Source organism: Cetorhinus maximus, chromosome 6 (genome assembly GCF_964194155.1).
Source record: "Cetorhinus maximus chromosome 6, sCetMax3.hap1.1, whole genome shotgun sequence".
In the NCBI taxonomy this organism is placed as follows: Eukaryota; Metazoa; Chordata; class Chondrichthyes; order Lamniformes; family Cetorhinidae; genus Cetorhinus; species Cetorhinus maximus.
This window is the reverse complement of record NC_135884.1, coordinates 158,221,752-158,249,151: the sequence shown is the minus strand read 5'-3', so window position 1 is coordinate 158,249,151 and position 27,400 is coordinate 158,221,752. Positions and strand designations below refer to the sequence as shown.

Genomic DNA, 27,400 nt, shown 5'->3' with positions numbered 1-27,400 from the left:
AAGATTGTGCCCCCTTGTTCTCGACTGCATCCTATCAAACCTCCCCACTTCTGAACCTGTGTTGAAGGGAAGGTCATTAATGAAGCAGCTGGAGATGGTTGGGCCTAGGACACTATCCTGAGGAACTCCTGCAGCAGTGTCCTGGGGCTGAGGTGACTGGCCTCCAAAAACCATTTTTAGGTACGCATTCATTTTTAGGTAGCTTCTTCAACTAACTTTGTAGCTAAATTCTCTCATCCCTGGAACCATTCGGGTAAATCTCCTCTGCATCCTCTTAAGGACCTTCAGATCCTTCCTAAAAGTGTGATGACCAGAACCATATGTAAGACTCTAGCTGAAGCATGCCCAAAGCTTTATAAAGGTTCTGTATAACTTCACTGCTTTTGTACTCGATACCTCTATTTATGAAGCCCACGATCTCATATTTTGTGAATGACACTCTCGATATTTCTTTCCACTTTCAAGAATCTGTGCACATGGACCACAAGGTCCCTGCACATTCTTTAGAACACTGCTATTAAGTCTATATTGCCTCTCCCTATCCCTTCTCCCAAAATGCATTGGCTTCGATCTTCCGGTCAGCAGTAACGTTGGACGCATTGCTGCTACCCAAGATGATTTTCCCCACCTGACACTACTGCCCATTCCGTCTGGAATCTTCCAATCCTGGTTAAGAGAGAAATGGACAGCGCAGCATCTCTCATCTAACTCCAGCAAGCGGAGTAGAGTCAGGGGAAAGAAAAGACATGCCCCCTTTTTAGGGCAGGAGTGGCCATATTCAGGTAAGCAGCTATGAAGAAGGATTGGATAGGCTAGGTAAAAACAAAAAGCTAAAAGCTACCGCGGATGCTGGAAATCCAAAACAAAAACAGAATTACCTGGAAAAACTCAGCAGGTCTGGCAGCATCGGTGGAGAAGAAATCAGTCAATGTTTCGAGTCTTCATGACCCTTCGGCAGAACTGAAGCATAGTTAGGAGAAAGATGAAATATAAGCTGGTTTAAGGTGGGGGGGCGGGGGGAGAGAGAGAAGTTGAGGGTGTGGTGATTGTGGAGATAAGCAAGCAGTGATAGGAGCAGATAATCAAAAGATGTCACAGACAAAAGGATCAAAGAGGTGTTGAAGGTGGTGATATTGTCTAAGAAAAGTGCTAATTAAGAATGGATGGCAGGATACTCAAGGTACAGCTCTAGTGGGGGTGGGGTGGAAAGACTAACAAAGTTTTAGTTTTAGATTTAAAAATAATGGAAATAGGTGGGAAAAGAAGAATCTATATAAATTATTGGAAAAAAAAAGGGAGGGGGGAGAAACGGGGTGGGGATGGGGGGAGGAGGGGGGGGGGGAGTTTAAGATCTAAAGTTGTTGAATTCAATATTCAGCCCGGAAGGCTGTAAAGTGCCGAGTCGGAAGATGAGGTGCTGTTCCTCCAGTTTGCGTTGGGCTTCACTGGAACAATGCAGCAGGCCAAGGACAGACATGTGGGTAAGAGAGCAGGGTGGAGTGTTAAAATGGCAAGCGACAGGGAGGTTTGGGTCTTTCTTGCGGACAGACCGCAGGTGTTCTGCAAAGCGGTCGCCCAGTTTGCGTTTGGTCTCTCCAATGTAGAGGAGACCGCATTGGGAGCAACGAATGCAGTAGACTAAGTTAGGGGAAATGCAAGTGAAATGCTGCTTCACTTGAAAGGAGTGTTTGGGCCCTTGGACGGTGAGGAGAGAGGAAGTGAAGGGGCAGGTGTTGCATCTTCTGCGTGGGCATGGGGAGGTGCCATAGGTGGGGGTTGAGGAGTAGGGGGTGATGGAGGAGTGGACCAGGGTGTCCCGGAGGGAACGATCCCTACGGAATGCCGTCAAGGGGGGTGAAGGGAAGATGTGTTTGGTGGTGGCATCATGCTGGAGTTGGCGGAAATGGCGGAGGATGATCCTTTGAATGCGGAGGCTGGTGGGGTGATAAGTGAGGACAAGGGGGACCCTATCATGTTTCTGGGAAGGAGGAGAAGGCGTGAGGGAGGATGTGCGGGATATGGGCCGGACACGGTTGAGGGCCCTGTCAACGACCGTGGGTGGAAAACCTCAGTTAAGGAAGAAGGAGGACATGTCAGAGGAGCTGTTTTTGAAGGTAGCGTCATCAGAACAGATGCGACGGAGGCGAAGGAACTGAGAGAATGGGATGGAGTCCTTACAGGAAGCGGGGTGTGAGGAGCTGTAGTCGAGGTAGCTGTGGGAGTCGGTAGGCTTGTAATGGATATTGGTGGACAGTCTATCATCAGAAATTGAGACAGAGAGGTCAAGGAAGGGAAGAGAAGTGTCAGAGATGGACCATGTGAAAATGATGGAGGGGTGGAGATTGGAAGCAAAATTAATAAATTTTTCCAGGTCCCGACAAGAGCATGAAGCAGCACCGAAGTAATCATCGATGTACCGGAGAAAGAGTTGTGGGAGGGGGCCGGAGTAGGACTGGAACAAGGAATGTTCCACATACCCCATAAAGAGACAGGCATAGCTGGGGTTGTTTTACTTAGAACAAAGGCGGCTAAGGAGTGACCTAATTGAGGTGTACAAAATTATGAGGGGCCTAGATAGGTTAGACAGTAAAGACTTGTTTCCCCTAGCTGAAGGGTCAATTACCAGGGGGCATAGGTTTAAGGTGATTGGTAGAAGGATTAGAGGGGACATGAGGAAAAACTTTTTCACCCAGGGGATGGTGGGTGTTTGCAATTCGCTGCCTAAGTCAGTGGTTGAGGCTGAAACGCTCAACTCATTTTAAAGGTACCTGGATCTGCATCTGCATCTGAAGTGCTGTAACCTGCAAGGCTACAGACCAGGTGCTAGAAAGCGGGATTAAGATAAGCAGATAGTTTCTTTTTTCTCTTTTTTGGCCAGCGCAGACTCGATGGGCTGAATGGCCTCTTTCTGCACCGTTCTATGGTAAGTTTTGAAAGGTCTAAGTCTTTTAACGAGTGTAGGTGAGCGGGTAGTCAGCGTGAAGCCTCGATGTTGTCAGCATCCTTTTATGTGGCAGCTTGTCAAATGCTTAAAATCCATACATAGAGAATCCATTGCATTCCCTTCTTCAAGTTTGTTACTTCATAAAAAAGCTTCAATTAGTCAAACAGTCTGCCTTTTATAAATCTGTACTGGCTCTCCTCTAACTTAAACCTCTCCAAGTACCTGTTGGTTTTTTCCCTGATTATTGTCTTTAAAACCTTACCCACCACTCACGTTAAACTGACTGGCCTTTAGTTACTAAGAATGTCCTTAGCTCTGAAGAAGAGTCACACAGCCTCAAAAAGTTAACTGTTTTTCTCTCCACAGATGCAGTTAGACCTGAGTTTTTCCAGCAATTTCTGTTTTTGTTGCATCATATTCTTCATCTCCCTCATCATCCAAGGCTTTGGCTCCCTTACCATTCATTCTTGTTGGCATGTGTCTAGCTGATATCTGAAGCATCTATTTTCCTCAGTCTTTGGTTCCATTTTACCCTGACTCGATCCCCTCTCATCCCATTAAAACTAGCCTTCTTCCAGTTTAGAAGTTCTACTTTAGATTGTTCCTCGCTCTTCTCCATTACTGATCTAAAATTTATGATACAATGATTGCTCTTAACCAAATGACCCCCCGCCCCACCACAGACATACAGTCCACCTCATTCCACAACACCAGATCCAGCAATGCTTCTTTCCTATGATGAAAGCAAAGTATTGCAGATGCTGGAAATCTGAAATAAAAACAAAAAAAAAAATGCTGGAAAAACTCAGCAGGTCTGGCAGCATCTATGGGGGCAGAAAGAGTTAATGTTTCGAGTCCATATGATGCTTCCTCAGAACTTTGAGACCTGCTAAGTTTTTCCAGGATTTTCTGGTTTAATTGATGCTCCCTTCTGAGTTGGGCTGAGGAAGCTCTTTTGAACACGTACAGAAATTCCTCCCTTTCCCTTTGCTCTAACACAACCCCAATCAATACTTGGGCAATTAAAGTCCCCCAATACCACCACTCTGTGGTTCTTGCACAGCTCTGTGTTTGCTCTTCAGATTTTCTCCTCTCTCTCACTATTTGGAGGCCAATAGAATACCCCCAACAGTGTGATCATTCCCTCTCTTCTTCTCAACTCTAATACAAAATGTAACCAAATGTATTTTATCTTTGCCTCATCAGGTGCACCCTCTTTCCAACACGACAGTGTCTTCTACAATCAGTGCTGCCACCCCAACTCCCTTCCCTCTCTTTTATAAACACATTAAGCGCCCAGTCCTCATCATTTTTACTATGTTTCCATTATTGCCACTACATCATATTCCCACCCAGCTGTTTGTGCTCGTCACTCATCAACCTTATTCGTCATGCTTTGTGCATGAATCACAAAATGGTTACAGCCATTTGGCCCAGCATGTGTTTATGCTGGCTCTCCAAAGGAGCAATTGACTTAGTGCCATTCCCCCATCTTCTCTCAGCTCTGCATATTTTTCCTTTTCAGATAATAATCCAATTCCCTCTTGAATACCTCGATTGAACCTTCCTCCACCACTCTCAGGCAGTGTATCCCAAATCCTAACCAATCGTTGCGATAAAAGGTTTTTCCTCATATCTCCATTGTTTCTTTTGCCAGTTACCTTAAATCTGTGCCCTTGTTACAATCATTCCACCAATGGGAACACACTGTCCTTTATCTACTCTGTTCAGATCCCTCGTGATTTTAAATACCTCTATCAAATCTCCTCTCAACCTTCTCCTCTCCAAGGAAAACAGTCTAACTTTTCCAATCTATCCTCATAACTGAAGTTCCTCATCCCTGGAACCGATTTTATGAATCTTTTCTGCACTCTCTCCTATGCCTTCACATCCTTCCTAAAGTGCAGCACCCAGAACTGGATGCAATACTCCAGCTGAGGCCAAACTACTGTCTTATACAAATTCAACATAACCTCCTTGCTCTTGTACTTTCTGCCCCTATTAATAAAGCCTTGAATACTGTATGCTTTCAACTCTTTACATTGAGTTTAAATGCCCTTTTCAAAATGGAGGTATGGACAGACATTTTGGTATCTTTGTGTTTGTTCAGACCTTGCCAGACTATCATCTCCAGAACTGACCACAGAGTCATTAAAATGAAAGACTTCTCCAGGGCTATACAATAAGTCTTCTAAATGTGTAAAGGATGCTTAGCTTCTGAAAGAACAAGAGGCAGGAAGATGCTTCAAAGGGACTCCAACTTCTTTGCCTAGTGGAACAAGGGCTCATTTGAAATTAACATAGCCATTTTGCTTTGGTTGTGATAAAAACAGGCTGAAAAAGTCATGTGTGCAGAATCCCAAGGAGGACTCGGAGAGACATCATCCAGAAAACTGTTCTCTGAAAGAGCCCAGGCAATCTGCAAGTGTCGTGACCAAAGAACTAGTGAGGAACAAGAAACTTCTCACTCTCCCAAAACCCTGACTCTACCTGCAACCTCTGACCATTTGACTACAGAAGCCATCACAGCTGCTGAATCCAACTCTTCAGCCCTTCACTCCAGGCAATCAACACTTCAACTGCAAGCTTTGAGCCTGCAATTATACCGTAAAGGACTGAACTGAATTTCACCTCTATTAAGTATCTATTGTCTTTACATTTAACCTTCATACATTTTTAATTAGTAACTTTATTACTTTTACTTAAATAACTTACAGCAGTAGCTTTGTAATAAACAAACCTTTATCTTGTTTAAGACTAAAGTCTTGCTACTAGTTATTTTTAAATTGAATCACTTTCAAATTAAAAGGAAGCTATAGACACACACAAACAAATGCCTAGCTCACAAACTACTTTGAGAAAATATCTTTCATGTGGCTGTGACACACCACTATCTGGAACATAGCATTGAGCTGCCTGCAAATTCCCTCCACAGCCCATCTTTCAGACCATTTCCTCCAATTCGCTTCTTCATGCTTTCCATCTATTTTCAAGAGCCTTCAATGAAGTCTCTTGGGCTTTTGAAAAAGAAAACTTGAAAGGTACTATATAAATGCAAGTTGTTTTGATATTATCACAAGTTGCAATTTTCTCCATGGTCAAATAGCTTCATGACATTTAATTGGTTCACACAGGATGGGCACCTAGGCTGCAAACAAATATGGGATTGTATCTCAGGACTTGTCATCAAGTATGGAAGAGGTAGGAAATACACAAACTGAAAATGTGAACAGGGACTAAACGCTGAGTTTGGAAGAAATTTCTGACAAGAACCTCAACAAGTTATAAAAACATACCAGTGAACAGATGAGGGAACTTGATGGGTAAAATTACAGCTTCCTTCAAGGCTTCCTTTGCTACCTCCAATCCTGCCACATCATTCCATCGCACATTGGGTTTCTCCATCACAATAGCACCTATAATGGAACAAGAACGTGACTGCTGACGATGGCAGTGACGGCAAAGTCTACATTGGAAAAGTCCAACATTTTTTTTAATATAAGTATTTAGCTTGCCAAATTACAGTTTCAATGAGACTGAACCCTCAAAAGTGCAATGCTATGGTTTTGCTTCATACCAGCAGCCCTCTCATACAAACAAGGAGGAGTAGGCCATTCAGCTCCTCAAGCCTGCTCTGCCATTTAATAAGGTCATGGCTATCTGATAATAACCTGAAATCTGCACCCCACCTACCCCCGATAACCTATCACCCCCTTGCTTACTAAGAATCTATCCACCTCTCTCTTAAAAATATTCAGACTCTGCTTCTACCACCTTTTCAGGAAGAGAGTTCCAGACTCATCAATCCACCCTCATCAACTTAGATAATGCTGAGATTGCACAACAAGCATGCATTAAACTATTAGGAACCTACATTCAAAGCGATCTCAAATGGGGTTACCAAGTGTGTGAAATGCTTGGGTAAATTGAAGACTTCACATTCTACGTCTTTTCAAGCATCACATCGCTAACTAACCTATTCACTGTCTTTAATAGTTACCCAAAGCATAGACAGCCTAATCGCTTCCTTTATAAAACTCATAAATAATATGTGAATGATTGAGAATTTAATGAGCTCAACCTGACAACCTGATATGATCCATGAACTTTAATACAAATGCTATGGATCTTGTTTTCATTCTGTAAATTAAGGTAACTTGCATTTTGCAATATATTGTAATAATTTGTTTACTGAAATGTTCATAACTGTACAAACGTTTTATTATTTTATACTTTATTTTAATGATTGTCTATAACTATGTTAATAATTATTTTGTTTTACTTGCATCGCCATCATGGTGGCAGGTGCCAAATTGTGATAAACCAATTCTCTATCTAGCTATGCAGAGAGCTGTTCTAAGGGCTATTTCAATTATCAAGGCTGACACTCCAGTGCAGTACTGAGGGAGCGCAACACTGTCAGATGTGTTGTCTTTTGGATGAGATGTTAAACCGAGGCTCCATCTGCCCTCCCAGGTGGATGTAAAAGATCCTACGGCAATATTTGTGCTGTAGTGTTCTATGGTTCTTAGAGCAGAGGAGCTACCCCCATGTCCTGGCCAATATTTATTCCTCATTCAACCCCACAAAAACAGGTTATCTGGCCATTATCACGTGTGATGAGAGATGCATATTTTTATATTTTTGTGATTATGTTGTGTGTGTGTGTCCAGGGTTAATTAAACAGGGGGAAGGTTACTAGAGACAGGTTGTCTGACGGGTCAAAGAGATGAAAGGTTAAAGATGTTAAGTTTGTGCTTTTGTAATGAGAGATTACAGTGAGTTTGAGTTACAAGTGAATAGGTTGGATCTCAAACTTGCATTGTGAGATAAGTGGGAAAAGTGGTTTTCCAGCTGTTGAACTTCAAAAGGAAGTTCAGGGGTAGCAAGGAACATCTGCATCTTACAGAGGTTCCATGAGTAAACAGGGGAAGGTATATTAAATTTTATTGACCCAAAAGTAGAGGCAAACTAGAAAACGTGAAAGATTTTTATATTTGAAGTTGACTTTCAAAGAGGTGTTTTAGGACAATGGAACCTGAGATCAAAAGGGAAGAAGATATTTTAAGGAAAGGGACATTTAACTGTTAAGTTGTTGTTGTTGTGGGGGAACCCACTGAAGGCCAGTTCATAAAACCATAAGACTAAGAGCAGAAGTAGGCTATTCGGCCCATCAAGTCTGCTCCACCAGTCAATGAGATCATGTCTCATCTCATAATCCTCAACTCCACTTTCCTGCCTTTTCCCCTTAAACCTTGATTCCCTTACTGATTAAAAATCTGTCTATCTCAGCCTTGAATATATTTAATGACCCAGCCTCTATTGCCCTCTGTGGTAAAGAATTCCACAGATCCACTCCCCTCTGAGAGAAGAAATTCATCTCTGTCTTACCTTACTCTGAGATTATGCCCTCTGGTCCTACACTCTCCCACAAGGGGAAGTAACCTCTCAGCATCTACCCTGTCAAGCCCACTAAGACTCATGTTTCAATAAGGTCACCTCTCATTCTTCTAAACTCCAATAAGTACAGGTCCAACCTACTCAACCTCTCCTCATAAGAAAATCCCTCCATACCCAGGATCAACCTCGTGAACCTTCTCTGGACTGCCTCCAATGCCAGTACATCTTTCCTTAGATAAAGGGACCAAAACTGTTCACAGTATTCTAGGTGTAGTCTAACTAGTGCCTTGTATAGTTTTAGCAAGACTTCCCCATTTTTATACTCCACTCCCATTGAAATTAAGGCTAATATTCCATTTATTACCTGCTGAACTTGTATGCTAGCTTTCTGTGATTCATGCACGAGGGCCACCAAATCCCTCTGTGCTGCAGCTTTCTCCATTTAAATAATATTCACATTTTTCCACATTATATTCCATCTGCCAAGTTTTTGCCCACTCACTTAACCTGTCTATGTCCCTCTGTAGACTCTGACTCATCCTCACCGCTTGCCTTCCCACCTATTTTTGTGTCATCAACAAACTTGGCAATAGTACATTCACTTCCCTCATCCAAGTCATTAATATAAATTGTAAATAATTGTGGCCCCAGCACTGATCCCTGTGGCACTCCACTAGTTACAGGTTACCATCCTGAAAATGCCCCCCTTATCCCAACTCTCATTCTTCTATTATGCTAATATACTACCCCCAACACCATGGGCTCTTATCTTAAGTAGCCTTATGTGCGGTGCCTTATCGAATGCCTTTTGGAAATCCAAATATATTACATCTACTGGTTCTCCTTTATCTATCCTGATTGTTACCTCCTCATTCAATTCTAATAAATTTGTCAGGCATGATTTCCCCTTTATGAAGTCTTGCTGACTCTGCCTGAGTAGATTATGCATTTCTAAATGCTCTATTACATCCTTTAAACATTTTCCCAATGACAGATGTTAAGCTAACTGGCCTATAGTTACCTGTTTTTTTGTCTCCCTTTTTGAATAAAGATCTTACATTGACAGTTTTCCAATCTTCTGGGACTTTTCCAGAATCTAAGGATTTTTGGAAGGCTACTCCCAGAAGTATCACTGCAGCTGCTTCCTTTAATATCCTAGGGTGCAACCCATCAGGTCCAGGGGACCTATCGGCCTTTAGCCCCATTAGTTTCCCGAGTACTTTTTCTCTAGTGATAGTTATTGTATTTATTTCCTCCCCCCACCCTTTTGCCCCTTGAGTATTTAGTATTTTTGGAATGCTATTGGTATCTTCCACCATGAAGACTGATGCAAAGTATTTAATCAACTCTTCTGCCATTTCCTAGTTCCCCATTATTATTTCCCCAGCCTCATTCTCTAAGGGGCCTATGTTTGCTTTGGCCTCTCTTCCTTTTTATGTATTTAAAGAAGCTCTTACTGCCCGTTTTTATATTACTTGCTCGTTTACCCTCAAAGTTTATTTTCTCCCTCTTTATTATTTTTTTGGTCATCTTCTGTTGGTTTTTAAAACTTTCCCAATCCTCTGGTTTACCACTAATCTTTGCTAAATTGTATGTTTTTTCTTTCAATTTGATACTATCCTCAACTTCCTTGGTTAACCATGATTGGTTTATCCCTTTCCTAGAATCCTTCTTCCTCATTGGGATGTATCTTTGTTGTGAGTCATGAACTATTTTCTTAAACGTCTGCCATTGTTCATCATTTTCTGCTAAACTCCTTTCCCAGTCCACTCCAGCCAACTCTGTCCTCATTCCTTTGTAATTACCCTTATTTAAGTTTAGCACAGTTGTTTCAAACCCAAGTTTCTCCCTCTCAAAATGAATGTTAAATTCTACCACGTTCTTGTCACTGTTTCCTAGGGGATCTTTTATCTTTGAGATCATTTATTAAAGCTGCCTCATTACACATTACCAGATCCAAAATAGTCCAATCCCTGGTTGCATTCAAAACATACTGTTCTAGGAAACTGTCCTAAATACTCTATGAATTCTTGCTCATGTTTACCTCTGCCAATTTGATCTCCCCAATCTACATGAAGATTAAAGTCACCCATGATTAATATACTGCCTTTTTAACATGCCCTCATTTTCTCCTGATTTATTCTCTGTCCTACAGCATAGCTACTGTTAGGGGGCCTATAGACTACTCCCACCAGCCCACCAGTGTCTTTTTCCCCCTGTTATTTACCTCCACCCATATGGATTCTACATCCTCCAATCCAAGATCATTTCTTGCTATCGTACTTATTCCATCTTGTACTAACAAGGCTACCCCACCACCTTTTCCTTCCTGCTTGTCCTTTCGAAAGGTCACATACCCCTGAATATTTAATTCCCAGCTTTGATCTCCTTGTAACCACACCTCCGTACTGGCTATAAGATCATACCTATTAAGCTATTTATGCCGTTAATTCATTCATTTTGTTCCGAATACTACGTGCATTTAAGTAAAGAGCCATTAATTTTGCCTTTTTATCATTTTTCCCCCTTTGACCCTATTTGCTGCTTTTTTTTAAATGTTTGGACACACTGTCACACTCTGGGTATCATTGCCTAAATAGCTGCCCCATAAGGCTGCCATATCTGGCTATGTATCTCCTTTCCAGAACCTTCCCCCACTATATTTAATTTAAAGCCCTCTCTTAAACCCTAGTTATTCAATTCACCAGGACACTGGTCCCAGCACAGTTCAAGTGAAGCCCATCCCACCAGAACAACACCCTTCTACCCCAGTACTGGTGCCAGTGCCCCATGAACTGAAACCCATTCCTCCCACGCCAATCTCTGAGCCACGCATTTATCTCCTTGACTTTATTTACCCTATGCCAGTTTGCCCGTGGCTCAGACAGTAACCCTGAGGTTATTACCTTGGAGATTCTGCTTTTTAATTTAGCTCCTAACTGTTCAAATTCTTTAAGCAGCACCTCCTTTCTAGTTCTATCAATGTTGTTGGTACCAACATGGACGACGACAACTGGATCCCTCCCCTCCCACTCCAAGTTCCTCTCCAGCCCTGAGGAGATGTCCTTAACCCTGGCACCGGGCAGGCAACACAGCCTTCGGGACTCATGCTCACAGCTGCAGAGAACTCTATATATCCCTCTAATTATACCGTCCCCGACCACTACCACGTTCCTATTTCTTCCCCCACTTGAATGGCTTCCTGTACCACGGTGCCATGGTCAATTCACTCATCCTCCCTGCAGTCTCTGCTCTCATCCAGACAGCTTGCAAAAACCTCATAACTGTTGGACAATTGGAGGGGCTGAGGCTCTTCAAACACTACCCCCTAGGTCCCCATACCTGCCCACCTGCAGTCACACCCTGCTGTCCCTAATCACAGACCAAATTTGAATTACCTAATCTGAGGGATGTGGCCACCTCCTGGAGCAAAGTGTCCAGGTAACTGTCCCCCTCCCTGATGTGGCGCAATGTCTGCAGCTCGGACTCCAGCTCCTGGACTCGGATCCAAAGTTCCTCGAACTGCAAACACTTAGTACAGATGTGTTCACTCTGGATCACCATGGTGTCTAGCAGCTCCCACATGCTGCAGCAACAACACATCGCCCATCCTGCCATCGCTAACTTATTTTAATTTATTGATTAATTACTCTAGTATCTTCACTCTTTACACTTTATTGTAATTTTTTTTTTACATGAGAGCTGCTGAGAAGTTGTGAAAGTTTTGAATTGGAAGCAGCCAGGAAAGTCTTTGTTTTAGAAAACAGTTTGTTTCTGAACCTCCTTTTGGAATTCCACATCAGAGTGGACATGTCGTGACGCATACCTTTATTAAAGTGACAACAATTCCTTGATTTGGGTAATATTTACTGGATTTTTATGGTTAAAAATCTATAAGCTATTGTTGCCGAAAAGGTAGTTCATGTACTTTTGACCAAGCTTGTTTTTGGGGATTGTTCTATAAGGCTGTTTAATTGTGTAACTTCAATCATGTGTGCTTTTTCCCTTTTTAATAAATCTTATAATTTTTTAATTCTAAAAGCGTTACTGCAGTTCTATGCTTTTGAGGTCAGTAGCTCTTTCTCCTCATTTTCACAATAAAAAAAATGTTATGATCAGTGAGAGACTTCACTCTGGGGTCTGACTTGCTCAGGAACAACGTCAGCTATGATCATAACACATGACTATTTGTGGGAGTTTGTTGTCTACAAATAGGCTGCCCTGTTTCCAAATTAAAACAGTGATTCCACGTCAAAAGTAATTCATTGGCTATAAAGTGCTTGGTGCATCCTGAAAGATGCTACATAAATGCATTGCTTTCTTTATACATCGACAAAAAATTAAACGGATGGGTGAAGTGCTGCTCAATTTGAGTCACATTTGTAGGGCTCTGTTGTATTCATTTGGTTTGACTGACAGCTTGATGCTCAGAGTTCTCAGTTTGGAGGAGGAAAATAGGCAGCCACTGTAACTTTAAATCTCAATTCAAATATATTTGAACTTTCCACCTCAGTGTCCATCTCTACCAAGCTCGATTTGAATCCTCTTAGTTTGGCTTTCACCCTTCTCCCAGAACTGACACTACCCTGGATAAAATTACAAATTACATCATCTGTCAGGGTCTTGTCAGCACTCCCTGGTCTTTGCACTGTTTAATATTAACCAGGCGCATGTACCTCTCTTCTGCTTCCAATCCCAGCCATCGTGGCACATTCTCACCAACCCAGGATCCACCTTAGGCCTCCTCCTGTACCTCATCGACACAATGATAGTGACATCATTCAAAGACACAATGTCAAGTTCCACATGCACACAAACAAGCTCCAGCTTCACCCATCCAATGACTCAGATTTGTCAACCTACTTGCCTGACATCCAGTCCTAATTGAGTCAATGCTTTCAGTCCCTGCCACAAATTCCATTTCTTTGCCTCTAATTACATCCTTGTCCCTAACCACTGTCTGAAGCAGAACCAAACTTGAGACTGTTCACATCCTTGGCACTCTATATGACCCTGAGTTGAGCTTCTGGCTACATATTCTCTCCCTCACCAAGACCACTACCTCCATCTCCATAATATCACACATCTCCACCCATGCCTCAACTCATTTACTGCTGAAATCCTAATCCATGCTTTCCAAACTTGGCTATGGCTGATTGGTCTCTCAGCTTGCAGTCCATAAACTTCAAGTTATTATAGCAGCACAGTCGATGGTAAATGCTGAGCTGCTCAAATCCCGAAGGGAAACTTGAAACAACAGTCACAACTGTTTTTCAATTTGTATAAATTTCAAGATGCGTGCCTTGAATTCAGTAGTAATAAGACCGAGTCTTATAGGTTTCTTACAAAACTAAATTAAACTTTTATTAATAGAAGGAATTATTTTAAATACACACATAAATCTACAAATTACTACTATGATAACTTCTAAATCCCCTAGTTAATCTAATTCCCAGTTACATTTTTGTTAAGGCAACAGTGAGACACACAGATCCAGGCAAAGTAACACACAATACCCTGAAACAGTCGAATACAAAGTGAGTTTCCTTAACTTCAGTTCTCTGTAGACAGCAGCTTGAGGCTTAGATGCTGAAGGCTTTTCACACTTGTTAGATCTTAGAATAACTAATCTTACACATAGCCTTCTCTCCTTTATACAGATTTTCCCCATTGAATGCAAATTCCCATTATTTCACTATATCTTTGGACCTTACCTCCCTAATAATAGAATCTATCATAGTTCCAATTTTACCAGTAATCTTTGAGAAAAATAAACACACTGTTTCTTAACTTCTCCTGGCTATGTGTAATATTTCACTCCCTCTTTTGGATTCAAGCTAGTCTGGTTTATTTAAAAATACAAATGTTCCCTTTACCCCTACGTTTACCCACTTAACAATTCAAACCTAATTTATCTTCTGTTACATCAAAGCCTTCAGACCAGCTGCCTTTAATTCAAGTAAATCCCACAGAGGCCCATAGACACAGACCCCACTATTACTCAACTCTACAATAAATTCTAATAACATTATGAAAATTATATCTTCCTGACATCATCCAAAATCCTTCTGCCCATGTCCTAATTCTCACCAAGTCCCATTTATCCAAAACCTCAGTGCCCACTGACCTACATCGTCTCCCAGTCCAGCAATGCCTTCAATTTAAAGTTCTCATCCATGGGTTGAAATCCTTGACACATGGATCCAGTCTACTGTGATGTTTATGCTCTCCACATGGTCTCACTCACCCATCAGCTGCTCCTGTAGTTTCTTCTTCTCTGGATTCTCTCCCTCACTGTCACTGTCACTCCTGGAAGAGAAATTAAAACATGAATTGCAGCAACTTCACGGGGGGCAATAATGCAGGAAAAAAGGCTGCCTTTGGGGAAGGTAAAGAAAGTTAATGGGTAGAAGGATCAACTAAATAGAAAAACAGGAAACTGTTCAACATAAAGATCATTTCAGTGTGAAAATATAAAAAGAATCAGCAAATAGCTGAGAAATAATAGGAAAAATTGCAAAGCATGCAACATATCATCTATCCCTCAACGCCACCCATGCACCCTCTGATCCCACCCATCCACCTTACACTATAGGGACAAACTTTTGCAAAACACATCTCATTGTTTATCAAAACCATTTAGATTTTCACTTCCCCATAACTTCTTCCACTGATCCCTTACCCGTGGACAAAAATTCCACCTGGACTTCCATTTTTACTCCCAACTAACTTGTGATCACCACCATCCACTTCAGACAACACACGTGCCCCCTCCTCCCCTCCAGCAATCCATACCTGCCTCCCCTCCTCTCCCAGCATTGCATGTGCTGCCCATGCCTCTCCCAGCAAGTGCCCCCTCCCGAGAAAGTACTTGTTTGCCACCCCTTCCTTACCAATAATGCATGCGACTATCTCTCCTATCAGCTATGCAGGTGCCCACAGTCCCTGTTACTCCTCCAAAATTAGGAGCCCCCATCCATACCCCTTGTCATTTTGTTGTGTTTCTTTCACTGGCTTCTTGCCACGTTTGTCTTTGTTTTTTAAATATTCCTTCAGTTTTTCTGCTCTGTCCAGGTACTGAACACACTTGGCTCGAATGCTCTCCTTTGCCTTCTCTCCATGAGCCTCATCTGCAATGAAAACAGTGGAATATCTTCATTACAGTATCCCTCAGATGGGGAACTGCTTCCAACAGCCCAGGGGAGGGTCAGGGTTACCGGTCACCAGGACTGTATTGATGACATCACTAGGGCTTTATCCCATACTACCCAGTGGCATCCAGTCCTTGGATATCCGCTGACATGTCAGCATTGTGGCCAAACTTTGTGCAAGAGCACAGATAGCGAGTGTCGTCAGACTGATGACCTCTTGAGGGGTACCATATCTCTATCTAATTCAGCCCCCATAATATTTACACAAATGTATTAGTGTAGAGCATTCAGGAGTAGGGGCCCAAATCTCCCTTCCCTAATCCAGGTGCCTGAACAATGGCCAGGAGCAAGAATCCTAGCTGATTTCCCCGCTCTCTAACCCAAGGGACTGAACAGCAAGGAGCGGGAACCCTGGCTGATTTTTTCTCTCTAACTCAGGGGGTCTGAACAGCAAGGAAGAGCAGGAACCCTGGCTGATTCTCCATGCTCTCTGGCCCATGAGTGCTGAGGTCCAGTCCACTGATGCCTAATCTGAGCTCTACTAATTCAGCACACACCAAGTATTAGACTTGAAATGTATGAGGGGGACTGGTTCTGCAATTGGTCTAGATTGGAACTCTTGCTATCAGCACTATGAGTGGACCCACACCACATGGACTGCACCAGTTCAAGGAGGCGGATCACCACCACCTTCTGAAGGACAATTAGGGATGGATACAAATGCTGGCCTTGCCAGCGATGCTCACATGTCATGAAAGAACAAAAGATATCCAGAGGACATGAGTTCAAATCCCACCATGGCAGTTTGAGAATTTGAATTCAGTTAGAAAAAAAATCTGGAAATAAAAAGCTAATAACCCAACTGGTTCACTAATGTCCTTGAAACTGGAGAACTCTCACATTTAATGGCATGCAGGAAATACTCCACAGCATGCTGATACAGCCTTAATGCCTCTTCGTAATTCTTTGCCTTGTCTTCTTCTGTGGCTTTAGTTACAAGGTCAATCGCTTTCTGAAATAGTTAAAAATAAAACAAATGAATGTCCAGTTCCTGCCCTAGAAAGGAGAAATATCAAACAATCAGTACTACCCAGACCACTCTCACTTTATCTGTTGTGTTGTTTCATCATTTGCCTTGTAGATCTTCCATTTTTTGAATGAATATCCACCACAGACCTTAGAATTTAGGTGCAGCCCAACTGGTCTGGGAAAGTCGTGGTTTTATAGACGTATAAAATGATGCATTGATATTAGCGAGCAACACTAACAACTTAAATTTATATAATGCCTTTAATGAAATGAAATGTCCCAAAGTGCTGCACAGGAATGATTATAAAACAAAACGTGATACCAAGCCACATAAGGAGATGTCAGATGACCAAAAGTTTGGTCAAAGAGGTAGGTTTTAAGGGGTGTCTTAAAGGAGGGATGAGGTGTAGGGAGGAGAAGAGGTGTGGAGAGCATATTCTAGAGCAACGGAAGACACGGCCACCGATGGTGGAGCAGTTCAAATCAGGATTCAAATGAGACCAGGATTAGAGAAAGGCGATATCTTAAAGGGTTGTAGGAGATTACAGAGACAGGGAGTAATTTGAAAACAAGGATCAGAGTTTTAAAATCAGGATATTGCTTGACCAGGAGCCAATGTAGATCAGTGAGCACGGGGATGATAAGGGAATGGGACTTTCTTGAGTGAAGAAACGATCAGCAGTGTTTTGGGTGAGTGCAAGTTTATGGAGGGTAAAATGTGGGGGGGCTAGTCAGGAGTGTGCTGAAATAGTCAAGTCTAACAAACGCATGAATGATGGCAGTACCACATGTTCAATAAGACCCAGGACCTGCTCAATAGCACAATCCATCAACCTCTCCTATTCACATCTTCAAGCTCAAGAGATTTTGACAAGGGGAGCAGGCACGGTCCAATCCAATATCTTCAAAACAAAAACAGAATTACCTGGAAAAACTCAGCAGGTCTGGCAGCATCGGCGGAGAAGAAAAGAGTTGACGTTTCGAGTCCTCATGACCCTTCAACAGAACTGAGTAATATTAGGAGAGGGGTGAAATATAAGCTGGTTTAAGGTGGGGGGGGGAGAGATTGCCGGGGCGGGGGGGGGTTGTAGGGACAAGCAAGCAGTGATAGGAGCAGATAATCAAAAGATGTCACAGACAAAAGAACAAAGAGGTGTTGAAGGTGATGATAGAGGTGGTGAAGGTGATGATATTATCTAAACGAATGTGCTAATTAAGAATGGATGGCAGGACAGGCAAGGTACAGCTCTAGTGGGGGTGGGGTGGAAAGACTAACAGGGCAATATCTTCAATGTTGACAGAAAAAGAACAAAACCAACAATACACAATTGGTGGGCCTGAGTTAGATGGCAGGCTTTGGCAACATTCCAAGAGAGGGTTATGGAGCATCTGAAACCAAGATACCAATCAGGATAAACAATGTAAAAAAGAATGTGGAAAGGGCATTAACCCCCATGGTTTAACTTAGCAAACTTTGGTTACTGGTAGGTAATGATAACCTTTGGGCCAGCGTAATAAATGTAAATACCTTTAATATTTTAGACACTGAATGGACTCGGCATCTGTGGCCTGTACAGCTATGTCAAGATCTTCTTCCTCCAGTGGGTCCCCCCCTTGCCAGTGTCAGGTTGTGGACAGCGCAGCATGTAACCACTGTCAGTGACACCCGCTCGGGGTGGGGGCATTGTAGAACTCCCCCTGAACGGTCCAGGCATCGGAAGCGCATCTTGAGAAGATCTATGGTTCTCTCTACCACCGCCCTTGTGGAGGCAAGACTCGTATTGTAACGCTGCTCTGCCTCTGTTCTTGGGTGGCGGAGAGGCCTCATGAGGCACTTCTTCAATGGATAGCCCTTGTCACCCAGAAGCCACCCATCAAGTCGGGCTGGAGCACTGAAGAGCCTCTGCACCTGGGAATGTCCCAGGATGTTAGCGTCATGGGAGCTGCCTGGGTACCGTGCACAGACTTGAAGAATTTGCTTCCTGTGATCTCACACTATCTGTACATTCATGGAGTGGAATCCCTTCCTGTTGATGAAGGCACCCGACTAACCCGATGGCACCTTGGTGGCCACGTGTGCAATCGATTGCACCTTATCCCCTGGAAAGAGCCAGAGGCATAGAAGTTGAGGACCAACGTGACCTTCAGAGCCACTGGCATGTCCACCTACACAATCGGAGCTGATCTCAGGCCTGATCCTCTGACAAACGGAGGTCACGCACTCCCTGGAGAGGTGGAGCTTCCTTCGGCATTGCATCTCGGACACATTGAGGTATCTGCAATGCCGCCTGTAAACCCTGGCAGCAGGATAGTGGTGTCTTCTGCAGTCCATTCCATCTTGGACTACCTGCTGGCCCTGCGCCCCTTGTGCCTGCGCTTCTCCTCCCACAGGTCCCTCCCCTGGAAACTGCACAGGGACACCTGGTCCCCTCTCCCTCTGCCACACTCCTCCTCAGAGGAGGAGGTGTTACCAGCAGAGACCACAATCCCCATTCCCAGGGTAATGGAAGGCTGTCTGATACCAGGAAGGATCCACATGGTCTGAATCTTCCAGGGGCCTGGCAGACACCAATAAGTCCTGAAATGAAGCCTGGAAATGCTAACAATGAAGCCCCGAACAGAGATGAAGCTGCCAAATACCAATAAGCAACCAGCAGCAAACTATCTCCAAAACTCCTCACTACTCACCCTGGCAATGCTACTCATTTTTATCCCACCCATGGATGAGGTTTGTGAAAATGTCGGTTGGCCACCTGCCCGTTCTGCCCATGCGACAAGCAGAAAAATCACACGGGCAAGGAAACATCACAGTGAATTGGACTGTTAAGGGCCTTAAGTGGCCTGTTAATTAATGGCGGGCGCTGCTCCAGCACCCGCACGCGCCAGCCAAGCGCAATATCGTGTGAGTGCGCGATGACACTGGGCCCCTCAGCCAATGTCATAGTGCACTATTTTACTCCCTTTCGGGTAGGGCCCCCCCGCCCATGGGACAAAAAATTCTGCCCTATACTTTAGTCAGTTGTGCCCCTTTCCTGTCATTGTTATCTCTAATCAGTACAGCTTCTAACCCTCCTTCTTCCTTCTCTTTCTTTTCTGACTATGTTAGAACCTCTAATACTTCATTGCCAGTCCCATTCCTTATGTAGCTACATTTCAGTCATTTCTACATCATCTGGTTCCGCACTATGGATTACCATAATTTCCACCTCCCCAACTTTTATTTTGGAAGCTGTGTACCAGTTTAATTTGACTTTAATATTCACCCCTTTTATGTCTAGCAATTCATATACATTTCTGCTGCATGACTATTTGTTCATGGACCATTTGTGGTACCCTTGTCCCTTATCTTGGTCTGACGTTTACTCTCATTGCCTTATCTTCAGATGTTATTTTTTCCCAGATTCCTTCTCCTGTCTTGCTAGTTTGAAGTTTTATTGAAAGCGCTATTTACCCTGTCCACTAGAACACTGATCCCACTCTAGCTTAGTTGTCACCTGTCTCAATAGCATAGTTCCTTTTTGTCTCAGTATGGGTTACAGTAAACCAAATGAAGGAATTTTAGAGGGGGGGGGGTGATGAGGAACAGAGAGAGCAGGGTGTATGCACAGAAAGCTTGGAAAGGTGACAGGATATTTTGAGAAGGCTGTCACAAAAGCACATGGGATCTTTTGCTTCACTAGTTGAGACAGAGAACAAAAACAAGGAAGTTATGCTAAATCTTTAGAAAACATTGATTGATACCAGGCACAATACTGTGTTCAATTCTGAGCACCACACTTTAGGATGAATGTGAAGGTTTTGGGGAGAGTGCAGAGGAGAATTACTAGAATGATGCCAAGGAAGAGGAGCTTGAGTTATGTGGAGGCACTGGAAAAGCTAGGATTGTTCTGCTAGGGAGGTTAAGAGACTTGATCGTATTTGATAGTATTTTGGGAGGTCCCCAGCACCACAGGTGCCAGTCTTCAGCCAATTCAATTCACTTTGCGTGATACCAAGAAATGGCTGAAGGCACTGGATACTGCAAAGGCTATGGGCCCTGACAATATTCCAGCAATAGTACTGAAGACTTGTGCTCCAGAGCTTGCTGCGCCCCTAGCCAAACTGTTCCAGTACAGCTACAACACTGGCATCTACCCAGCTATGTGGAAAATTGCCCAGGTATGTCCTGTACACAAAAAGCAGGACAAATCCAACTCAGCCAATTACTGCACCATCAGTCTACTCTCAGTCATCAATAAAGTAATGAAAGGAGTCATCAACAGTGCTATCAAGCAGCACTTGCTTAGCAATAACCTGCTCACCGATGCCCAGTTTGGGTTCCGCCAGGGCCACTCAGCTCCTGACCTCACTACAGCTTTGGTTCAAACACAGACAAAGAGCTGAACTCCCGAGGTGAGGTGAGAGTGACTGCGCTTGACATCAAGGCAGCATTTGACCGAATGTAGCACCAAGGAGCCCGAGCCCGAATCAGAGTCAATGGGAATCAGGGGGAAACTCTCCGCTGGTTAGAGTCATACCTAGCACAAAGGAAGATGGTTGGGGTTGTTGGAGGTCAGTCATCTCAGCTCCAGGAAATCACTGCAGGAATTCCTCAGGATAGCGTCCTAGGCCCAACCATCTCCAGCTGTTTCATCAATTATCTTCCTTCCATCATAAGGTCAGAAGTGGAGATGTTCACTGATGTTTGCACAATGTTCAGCACCATTCGCGACTCCTCAGATACTGAAGCAGTCCATGTCCAAATGCAGCAAGACCTGGACAATATCCAGGCTTGGGCTGACAAGTGGCAAGTAACATTTGCACCACACAAGTGTCAGGCAATGACCATCACCAACAAGAGAGAATACAACCATCGGACCAGATTTTCAATGGCATTACCATCACTGAATCCCCCACTATCAACAACCATTGACCAGAAACTGAAGTGGACCAGCCATATAAATACTGTGGCTACAAGAGCAGGTCTGAAGCTAGGAATCCTGCAGCAAGTAACTCACCTCCTGACTCCCCAAATCCTGTCCACCATCTACAAGGCACAAGCTGCTTGATTGGCACCACAAACATTCACTCCCTCCACCATCGATGCACAGTAGCAGCAGTGTGTACCATCGTCAAGATGCATTGCAGGAACTCACTTCAACTGCAGCATCTAAACCCACGACCACTACCACCTAGATGGACAAGGGCAGCAGATAGATGGGAACACCATCACCTACAAGTTCCCCTCCAAGTCACTCACCATCCTGACTTGGAAATATATCACTGTTCCTTCACTGTCGCTGGGTCAAAATGCTGGAACTACCTTCCTAACAGCACTGTGGGTGTACCTACACCACATGGACTGCAGCGGTTCAAGAAGGCAGCTCACCACCACCTTCTCAAGGGCAATTAGGGATGGGCAATAAATGCTGACCCAGCCAGCGATACCCATATCCTGTGAATGAATAAAAATAAAAATCATCTAGAGGGATCTGGATGTCCTGATACATGTATCACAAAATGTTAGTATGCAGGTACAGCAAGTTTTTAGGAAATAGAGATAGTTTAAGTGAGTTGTATTTGTGGGTATTAGGAATAAGCTATAGCTTTGCGTTTAAGTTTTCGCTCTAAGTTTAATTTATATTTTACTATTTGTGGGTTAAAAAGGTGAAACCTAGGGTCTAGTTTCACCTTAGAGTGGGGATAGCAGGTCTAAAAATGCTGGAATAACTCAGCAGGTCTGACAGTATCTGTGGAGAGAGAGACAGAGATAACGTTCCGAGTCTGTATGACTCTGCTTCAGGGGGCGAAGCAGCCCCCCCGCCCCCCACCCCCGCCCACCCGGCCCAGCCCTCCCCCCCGTTATTGGTCCCGCCCCTCATTCCAAAAACAGAAACAGAAATACCTTAAGAAACTCAGCAGGTCTGGCAGCATCAGTGGAGGAGAGCACAGTTGACGTTTCGAGTCCTCATGACCCTTCAACAGAACTAAGTAAAAATAGGAAAGGGGTTTAAGTGAGGGGGGGCCGGGGTGGGGGGTGTTGTTGGGACAAGCAGCCAGTAATAGGTGGAGATAACCAAAAAAAGTCACAGACAAAAGGACAAAGAGGTGTTGAAGGTGGTGATATTATCTAAAGGAATGTGCTAATTAAGAGTGGAGAGCAGGACAGACAAGGTACAGATAGCTCTAGTGGGGGTGGGGGAATACTAAAAGTGATAAAAGGTAGAGATAAACAATGGGTGGAAATACATTTAAAAATAATGGGAATAGGTGGGAAAAGAAAAAATCTATATAAATTATTGGAAAAAACAAAAAGGAGGGGGAAGAAACAGAAAGGGGGTGGGGATGGAGGAGAGAGTTCAAGATCTAAAGTTGTTGAACTCAATATTCAGTCTGGAAGGCTGTAAAGTGCCTAGTCGGAAGATGAGGTGCTGTTCCTCTAGTCTACACTGAGCTTCACTGGAGCAATGCAGCAGGCCAAGGACGGACATGTGGGCATGAGAGCAGGGTGGTGTGTTGAAATGGCAAGCGACAGGGAGGTCTGGGTCATGCTTCCAGACAGACCGAAGGTGTTCTGCAAAGCGGTCAACCAGTCTGCATTTAGTCTCTCCAATGTAGAGGGAACCGCATTGGGAGCAAAGAATGCTGTGGACTAAATTGATGGACGTGCAAGTGAAATGCTGCTTCACTTGAAAGGAGTGTTTGGGCCCTTGGATGGTGAGGAGAGGGGAAGTGAAGGGGCAGGTGTTGCATCTTCTGCGGTCGCATGGGAAGGTGCCGTGGGAGGGGGTTGAGGAGTAGGGGGTGATGGAGGAGTGGACCAGGGTGTCACGGAAGGAACGATCCCTACGGAATGCCGCCGGGGGGGTGAAGGGAAGATGTGTTTGGTGGTGGCATCATGCTGGAGTTGGCGGAAATGGCGGAGGATGATCCTTTGAATGCGGAGGCTGGTGGGGTGATAAGTGAGGACAAGGGGGACCCTATCATGTTTCTGGGAGGGAGAAGAAGGCGTGAGGGCGGATGTGCGGGAGATGGGCCGGAGGTTAAGGAAGAAGGAGGACATGTCAGACATGTTTTGAAAGTGGCATCATCAGAACAGATGCGACGGAGACGAAGGAACTGAGAGAATGGGATGGAGTCCTTACAGGAAGCGGGGTGTGAGGAGCTGTAGTCGAGGTAGCTGTGGGAGTCGGTGGGCTTGTAATGGATATTGGTGGACAGTCTATCACCAGAAATTGAGACAGAGAGGTCTACTTCCATTATTTTTAAATGCATTTCCACCAATTAACATTTCCATTAATTTTTAAATGTATTTCCACCCATTGTTTATCTCTACCTTTTAGCACTTTTAGTATTCCCCCACCCCCACTAGGGCTATCTGTACCTTGTCTGTCCTGCTTTCCACTTAATTAGCACATTCCTTAGGTAATATCACCACCTTCATCACCTCTTTGTCCTTTTGTCTGTGACATCTTTTGGTTATCTCCACCTATCACTGACCCTCTATCCAGCTCTACTTGTCCCACCCCCCCTTAAACCAGCTTATATTTCACCTCTTTTCTATTTTTCCTTAGTTCTGATGAAGTCATTCGGACTCGAAATGTTAACTGTTCCTCTCCACAGTTGCTGTCAGACCTGCCGAGTTTTTCCAGGTATTTGTGTTTCTGGTGTTGTTTTGGATTTCCAGCATCCGCAGTTTTTTTGCTTTTACCGCCCCGCATTCCCCCTCCCACCTTTAACACTCCCCCCGCACCCCTCCCCCCCGATCCCCCTCCGCCCGGGTCCCCCCCCCCCCCCTCCCTCTCCACCCGGGTCTCTCTCCCCCACCCCCACCCCTCCGCCCGGTTCTCCGTCCCTCCCCCCGGGTCCCTCCCCCCGGGTCCCTCCCCCCGGGTCCCTCCCCCCGGGTCCCTCCCCCCGGGTCCCTCCCCCCGGGTCCCTCCCCCCGGGTCCCTCCCCCCGGGTCCCTCCCCCCGGGTCCCTCCCCCCGGGTCCCTCCCCCCGGGTCCCTCCCCCCGGGTCCCTCCCCCCGGGTCCCTCCCCCCGGGTTCCCCTCCACACCCTCCCCCCACCCCCACCCACCACCATCACCACCCACATCCCCCCCCCACAACCACACCACCGCCCCCCCACCACCACCACCACACCACCCCCCCCCCAACTACCACCACACCACACCCCCCCCAACTACCACCACAGCCCCCCGACTACCACTCCCCCCACCACCCCCCCCCCCCCCCAACCCCACTCCATCCACCACCCACCCTCTCCTCCACTACCCTCCCCTGGTTATCGGTCCCCTCCCCCTGTGGTCTCCCCCTAAACTTTACCTGGAGGGTATTGGGCGCTGACATCGCACATCTCCGGACGCTCAGACTGCGGGGATGGACTAGGCCGGGCTCTTACCCCGCAGCTGCGCACCTTGGCCGGCTCCGGCTGGGCCTCAGCCTCGGGCCCGGCGTTTCCCCAGGTTCGCGGCTCCGACTCGGCAAAATGGCGGTGGCAGTGCAACCCGTGACGTCATTGAGCAAACAACAAGCTCCAGGACCGAATAAAATTGACAAGAGAGGCTCGTCCACGCACAGCGCCGCCCCTGGTCCGGCACCGCCACCGCACCCGGTCCACGCACAGCGCCGCCCCTGGTCCGGCACCGCCACCGCACCCGGTCCACGCACAGCGCCGCCCCTGGTCCGGCACCGCCACCGCACCCGGTCCACAGACAGCGCCTCCCCTGGTCCGGCACCGCCACCGCACCAGGTCCACAGACAGCGCCGCCCCTGGTCCGGCACCGCCACCACACCAGGTCCACAGACAGCGCCGCCCCTGGTCCAGCACCGCCACCGCACCAGGTCCACAGACAGCACCGCCCCTGGTCCGGCACCGCCACCGCACCAGGTCCACAGTCAGCGCCGCCCCTGACCGGGCACCGCCACCGCACCCGGTCCATAGACAGCGCCGCCCCTGACCGGGCACCGCCACCGCACCCGGTCCACAGACAGCGCCACCCTTGGCCCGGCACCGCACCCGGTCCACAGACAGCGCCGCCCCTGGCCCGGCACCGCCACCGCATCCGGTCCACGCACAGCGCCGCCCCTGGTCTGGCACCGCCACTGCATCCGGTCCACACAGAGCGCCGCCCCTGGCCGGGCACTGCCACCGCACCCGGTCCACGCACAGCGCCGCCCCTGGCCGGGCACCGCCACCGCATCCGGTCCCCGCACAGCGCCGCCCGCTGCCTCTAGCCAGCACTGCATCCTCTTCAACAACTTCAATTTATTTTGTGCCTTTGCTAGAACAGATGACCAAATTCTTTGTCAAAGAGACAGGATTTAGGGAGTGTCTGGAAGTAGGGAAGCAAGGTAGAGGCAGAGGGAGAGAATTCGAGACCTTGGGGCCTAGGCAATTGAGTAATGGTTGAGTAATTCTATCTGGGAATGTACAAAGGCCACAGTTAGAGCATCCCTGATACCTGGGAGCAAATCCAAGACACAGAGTAAAACTTGTAAATGACAGTGGAATTGGGAGTATACAAGACCAGTTCAGATCTGGTCATTTCCCAAGTTTCACTTTTTTTCCTTCTGAGCATTTGCCTTTTAGAAATTCCTATGGAATCTGATCCATCAACTTCCAAGGTTGTGAAGAAATTTCTCTGTATTACCCCGTTACCCGAATGCATACTTGAGGAGGACTAAGTTTCAAGGTTATGGGAAAAAGTTGCATGAAATTAATTTGAACAGCTCCTTCATAAGACCATAAGACTCAAGAGTCTGCTTCACCAGTCAATGAGATCATGGTTGATCTGATAATCCTCAACTCCTCTTTCCTGCCTTTTCCCCATAACCCTTGATTCTCTTACTGATTAAAAATCTGTCTATCTCAGTCTTGAATATACTTAATGACCCAGTCTCTACACCCAGCCTCTACAGTCCTCTGTGGTAAAGAATTCTACAGATTGACTACCCTCTGAGAGAAGAAATTCCTCCTCATCTCTGTTTTAAATGGGCGCCCCCTTACTCTGAGATTATTCCCGCTGGTTCTAGACTCTCCCACAAGGGGAAACAACCTCTTAGCATCTACCCAGTTATTATGACACAGCCGATGGTAAAGGCTGAGCTGTTCAAATCCCAGAGGGAAACTTGAAATAACTGTCATAACTAATTTTTGCAATTTGTATGTTTCAAGATGCAGCCTTCTAAAAATCCCCTAATTAATCTGACTCCAAGTTACACCTCCATTAAGGCAACAGTAAAACACAGATTTAAACAGACCCCTGGCAAAGCACATCCTGGACAATCACATTCAAAATGAGTTTCTTTCAGCTCTGGATCCTTGCAGGCAGCAGCTTGAGGCTTACAGGCTGGAGACTTTAGATCTTAGAATCCCTCACCTTTTAACAACAGTCTTCTCTTCCTTTATACATATTTTCCTCTTTAAATGTAAATTTTCATTGTATCACTAGGTTTTTTGGACTTTACCTCTTCTCACAATAAAACCCTTTCACAACATCAATTTTATTAGTAAGCTTTGGAAAAAATAAACACATTGTTTGGCTTCTTCTGGCTAGGTGTAATATTTCACCCATTCTTTTGAATACTATATTTAAAATGCAAATTGCCCCCTTTACATTTCACCTTCTAACTTCCCTATGTTTACCTAATTAGCATTTCAAACCTACTTCTCTTCTACACATCAAAGCCTCTAGACCTCTAGGCTTTAATCCAATTAAAACACACACACAGACACCACTAGAACTCTATTTTAAAATAATTTCCAATAACATTATAGACATTATTATATCTTCTTTACACCTCCCTCCTTATTGAAAAATGAACTGTCATAATTCTAAAAGACAACTTCATTTTTATTAACCCATCTTACACTATCTCCTATACTTACC

General features: G+C 45.2%; 1 protein-coding gene across 1 annotated transcript in view; it reads right to left on the bottom strand.

Annotated features, from left to right (window-relative positions):
• LOC144682276 (vacuolar protein sorting-associated protein 4A) overlaps nt 1-25,073 on the bottom strand; it is a 33,701-nt gene extending 8,628 nt beyond the window's left edge. Inside the window, exons 1-5 of the mRNA XM_078544747.1 lie at nt 24,834-25,073; nt 16,396-16,507; nt 15,327-15,474; nt 14,592-14,653; nt 6,241-6,360 (exon numbers count right to left, since the gene is read on the bottom strand). Coding sequence (XP_078400873.1) covers nt 6,241-6,360; nt 14,592-14,653; nt 15,327-15,474; nt 16,396-16,507; nt 24,834-24,857 — 466 coding nt within the window. The 5' untranslated portion in view covers nt 24,858-25,073. The remainder of the gene's footprint in view (nt 1-6,240; nt 6,361-14,591; nt 14,654-15,326; nt 15,475-16,395; nt 16,508-24,833) is intronic.
• Nucleotides 25,074-27,400: the final 2,327 nt, after the last annotated feature.